General features: G+C 41.1%; 1 protein-coding gene across 1 annotated transcript in view; it reads right to left on the bottom strand.

Annotated features, from left to right (window-relative positions):
• Positions 1–1,626, bottom strand: part of HS6ST3 (heparan sulfate 6-O-sulfotransferase 3) — a 304,623-nt gene extending 302,997 nt beyond the window's left edge. The window contains exon 1 of the mRNA XM_010578333.1: positions 1,567–1,626. Within this exon, the coding sequence (XP_010576635.1) occupies positions 1,567–1,626 (60 nt within the window). The remainder of the gene's footprint in view (positions 1–1,566) is intronic.
• Positions 1,627–4,114: the final 2,488 nt, after the last annotated feature.

Genomic DNA, 4,114 nt, shown 5'->3' with positions numbered 1-4,114 from the left:
GCGGCAACCGCAGCTCCCGAGCCCGCTCCACCGGCAACTCTCCAGCCCAAACACACCGCTCGGCCCCCCGGCGGGGCGGCCCCCGCCAGCCAATCGGAGCAAAGCCGGCAGCCTGAGCAGCCAATGGGCGAGCCTAGCACGCCGGCGCTATCGCCAATGAGAGAGGGCGGAGAGTTAAAACGGGGGCGGTGGGAGTCACTCCTCGCTCCCCTCCAGGTATCGGACGGAGACCGATCGCCCGCGGGTGGAGGGGGGAGGCGGAAGCAGCCAATGAGGCGCCGGGGGCGGGGCGAAATGCAGCCAATGAGATTGACAAGGGGGCTGCGCCAGGTGCGCTCGCTCGGCTGCTGTGGGGTTCGGCGCGGCTGGCGCGGCCCTGCCGGCGCCTCGGTCGGGAGACCGAGAACGTCATTTTTTTTTCCCTTTGAAACTCCTTAATATCCCGTTATTTGTGCTCGGGGGGCGGGGGAATCGTGTCTTGTACCGTTTGCGGTTTCCAGCCCGTGCCCGTAACCCCAGTGTTAAAGTATTCCATATAACTGCGTCGGACAACACCGACTACTACACGGATTAACTAATTAAATGTAGATGAGATGATCTGCAGCGCTGATGGTTCTTGTGGTCTTAAAAGCACAAAGTCCCAAATGCTGAACTGACTTTGCAGCAAACTTTATATTCCCAAGGCAGGAACATCGATTCCCCAGCAGCTACTTTATTAAAAGGTTTAAAAGTTGATTTTTCAAGCCCCTCCACATATTTACAACAATCCTCAGTCTGAAACTGTGTTGTTTTCCCTGTTGAAAATTCATTTTTAATACACATTCAAACCTTTAGCTTACAGGTCACACTTAGCTGAGTTTTGTCAAAAAACACTGTTTCGTCTGCGACGAGCTCTCCATATTTTTAAAAGTCTGTTACAAACACTTCATATCCAAATACAAGCCTTGTACAGCTCCTGGATTAGAATATATTAATATGCAAAGCATTTCATGTTAGAACTGATTGCACATCTCAGTTATTTAATTACAGAATGCCTTTATTTACTGAGGCATTAATTAGACATCTGACAGCGCTAAAGCAACTTTCTTGCTCAACTCTAAAGACAACTTCACCTCTGGAAGGCTGGTAACAGAAGAGTAGTGCCTTCCCATGGGACCATTTAACTTTACAATAAAAAAAAATAGTTAGACCAATGTATTTTAAGCTGAAGATTTTTATATAGAAAGTAAGAGTATTTGGACTCTTGGAAGAGAGTATCGGCTCCCATTAAAGCTTGTCAGAAATAATAGAAATTACCACAAAATAATCTAAACAAAAGGAGTTAAAACTCTAAACATTATGAGATATTCCAAACGTTGTTACCACAAGAACAAGGACACACACCACCTGACTTAAAATACAGGAACGTGCCACCCACACATACACATTTCCAGGGTCCCACAGCAGTGTTAAGGTGCTACGCTGGTAAAAGTCGGAGAGTAGCAAGTTCTTGGGTCTTGCCAAGACATCAAAAGAGATGCACTTTTTTCCTCAGTGAAATTTTGTAAGGAGAACGCCATGGCTTACCTGGTGGAATTCACCCTTGTACAGCCACACACCACGGTACTGGAAGCCTGGTCCCTCCATCCTCTGGCAGAAGAAAATGCAGAGTCTGGTGTCAAATGAACCTGTTCAGTCTGCAATGACAAGGAGGTGTGCACGCAGTCACTCTTTCCAAAGTGGAAAACAGCATTTTTCTCTTGGAAAATCACCATGTTCTTTGCCAGTGAGATTAGCAGAGCGTCTATCTCCCCACTAGTGAGACCTGACTCTTTTCTCTGCTATGCCCACCACCGTGCTCACCTGCTTTCTGACTCCCTGGGCCTCCCAAGCGTGGACTTAATGAGGTTGCCTTTTAACCTCTCTCTTTTACTAAGCGACAGGAAGCCTATTCCAGAGAAATGTAAATATTTATACATGTAAGATATAGAAGCATTTTGTTCTCACCTCAGCCTATTCATTATGTAACAAGCAACCATCAAAAAAAAAAAAAAAAGAAGCAACATTAAAAATAGCCTTGTTTTGGTAGCAGAATAGCACTAGTAAGGCTTGTGTGGGTAAATTCGTATTTGGAATAAAAACATTGCTAAAGGATTTAGACTGAAGTAAGATACAGAAATGCTATTATACTTTAAGATTTTCTCATTAAATAACAGATCGTTGACACTGTACGTTCATCTCCGTGAAAAGGAGATCAAAGCTAAATTTGCTAAACAGAGAAATTGTGAATTTCAGTTAAATTTAAAATTCTTATTTATTTAAACTTACTCAAGACAGTGACTGATTTATGAAGACTGGCAAAAAATATTTTTTACTGGACAGAAAGGATGCACAAGAGAAGTAAAAATATTTATAATAAGGTTTAAATGAAAAACTTGACTTTTAGAAAGCTCTCATTTTTCTGAAACTAGAAAAAAATAATTTCAGGTCCACATGAATTAATGTGTTTATGCAGCTTTCAAAGACAGGCTTTTACTTATGAATTTTAATGCTCTTAATGATGGTTCGTGGCTTTATGTAGAGTCACAACCCATGGCACGTCCAACCACCACCCAGTTCTTCCCAATTGCATATGGGTGTGCAGTTACACCCCAAGTTATACTGAACGGGGCCCTAGTTTGAACAGCAGTTGGGGGCACCAGAGTGAACCTGGGTCTCATGATGCTCAGCAGAGGCTAAGTATCCCTACACAGAGAACATAGCCTTTTCATTTGGCAGCGTTTTATGTTCTCTTTATAGAAGTCCACGTTACTGTGCAAGGCCCTGTGGGATTAAGCTTTAATAAAATCAGTTAGTTTCTTTAGAAGTCAATGGCTGTAACTCATTAGCATCAATGAAGCGATGATAAGGGTCATTCTGAACACAGTCGTGCTGCCATCGATTTAATGGGAACACGACCGGGTTCAAAATGAAGCCCTAAAAATTGCAAACACTGTTCAATCCCAACATTTTCCCTTTCAAATACAACTCATCTGTAAATCTCCAATGAGAGTTTAACTACAAGGAAAATCCAAAGTCACTTACAAGCTAGTTTTGAGATACTCCTACAAAATGAATGTAGTTTCTGTGGATTTCAAAATAAAAGAATTACGAGTAAGATTTAGGATTCTCTTTTTTCTAACATAATAATTCCTCAAGATCCTATGCTGTCAGTGTTTAGCTCAGAGTTCACCAATCATTCAAATAAAATAATCCTGAAATGACCTATTCCTCCTAACAATTTCAGGCAAAATACCTTCACCTGTTAAAATTTACATGCCAGCTCTACTGTCATTTCTACTAGATGCATGAAAATGTGCACACAAAATTATTTTAAAATTCCAACACAGTATGTCCCTTCTCCTTGCCAATTCTGAGGTAACACTCAACACATTTTCCGAGTTGCTAAAAATAAAAATTGGCATACTTACCATTTATTTTAAAGGTCAATACAATATTTGCTAGTCTGAAGCAATGGGCATGCGAAACAGTGTCAGTGCCAACATCAGGTTTGTACAAAATGCATGAGTAAGCAAACGATATTATGAAGCAAAGGTGCAAAAGTATGATTTCATTTAGCAATTACCTGTCTGACAAGGTTAACATCTAATAGATCTGTTAATGTAAAATTAAAGTGATACCTACCTCACACTGGTTTCTTGAAATTATTTATCACCGCTTGACCTGAGCTGTTTCAACACTTGTAGCCAGTTGAGGTTTCCAATAAACCAATTCTTCATTGTGCAGCAAGTCCCAGGTGTCTCCCTTGTCACAAGGATAAAAATTGTTAAATTAATAAATTCATGTTAACTTCAGTCATCTCTCTGGGATTAATTTGTTCCAAGGTTTAAAGCATAAACCTCCCTTATTTTTTGTCAGTATGTGCACTTACTGAACCTCCCATTTCAATGGCACATTGAGTGCTGTAGTCTTCATCTTAAACCAATTCATGCATTATACTGTCACCAGTCCCTCTTATTGTAAAGTTGCAATTCATTATGAGGCTTGTTAATTTTCACTTCTCCTGCTTGCCATTCTTCTTCTGGATGTAATAACTTTATTAAACCTATGACCCCCTTTTATTTCCTTTAGTCAG

Source organism: Haliaeetus leucocephalus, unplaced genomic scaffold (genome assembly GCF_000737465.1).
Source record: "Haliaeetus leucocephalus isolate CR32 unplaced genomic scaffold, Haliaeetus_leucocephalus-4.0 Scaffold626, whole genome shotgun sequence".
NCBI lineage: Eukaryota > Metazoa > Chordata > Aves > Accipitriformes > Accipitridae > Haliaeetus > Haliaeetus leucocephalus.
The sequence above is the reverse complement of the archived record's forward strand: the minus strand, read 5'-3'. Positions and strand labels throughout refer to the sequence as shown.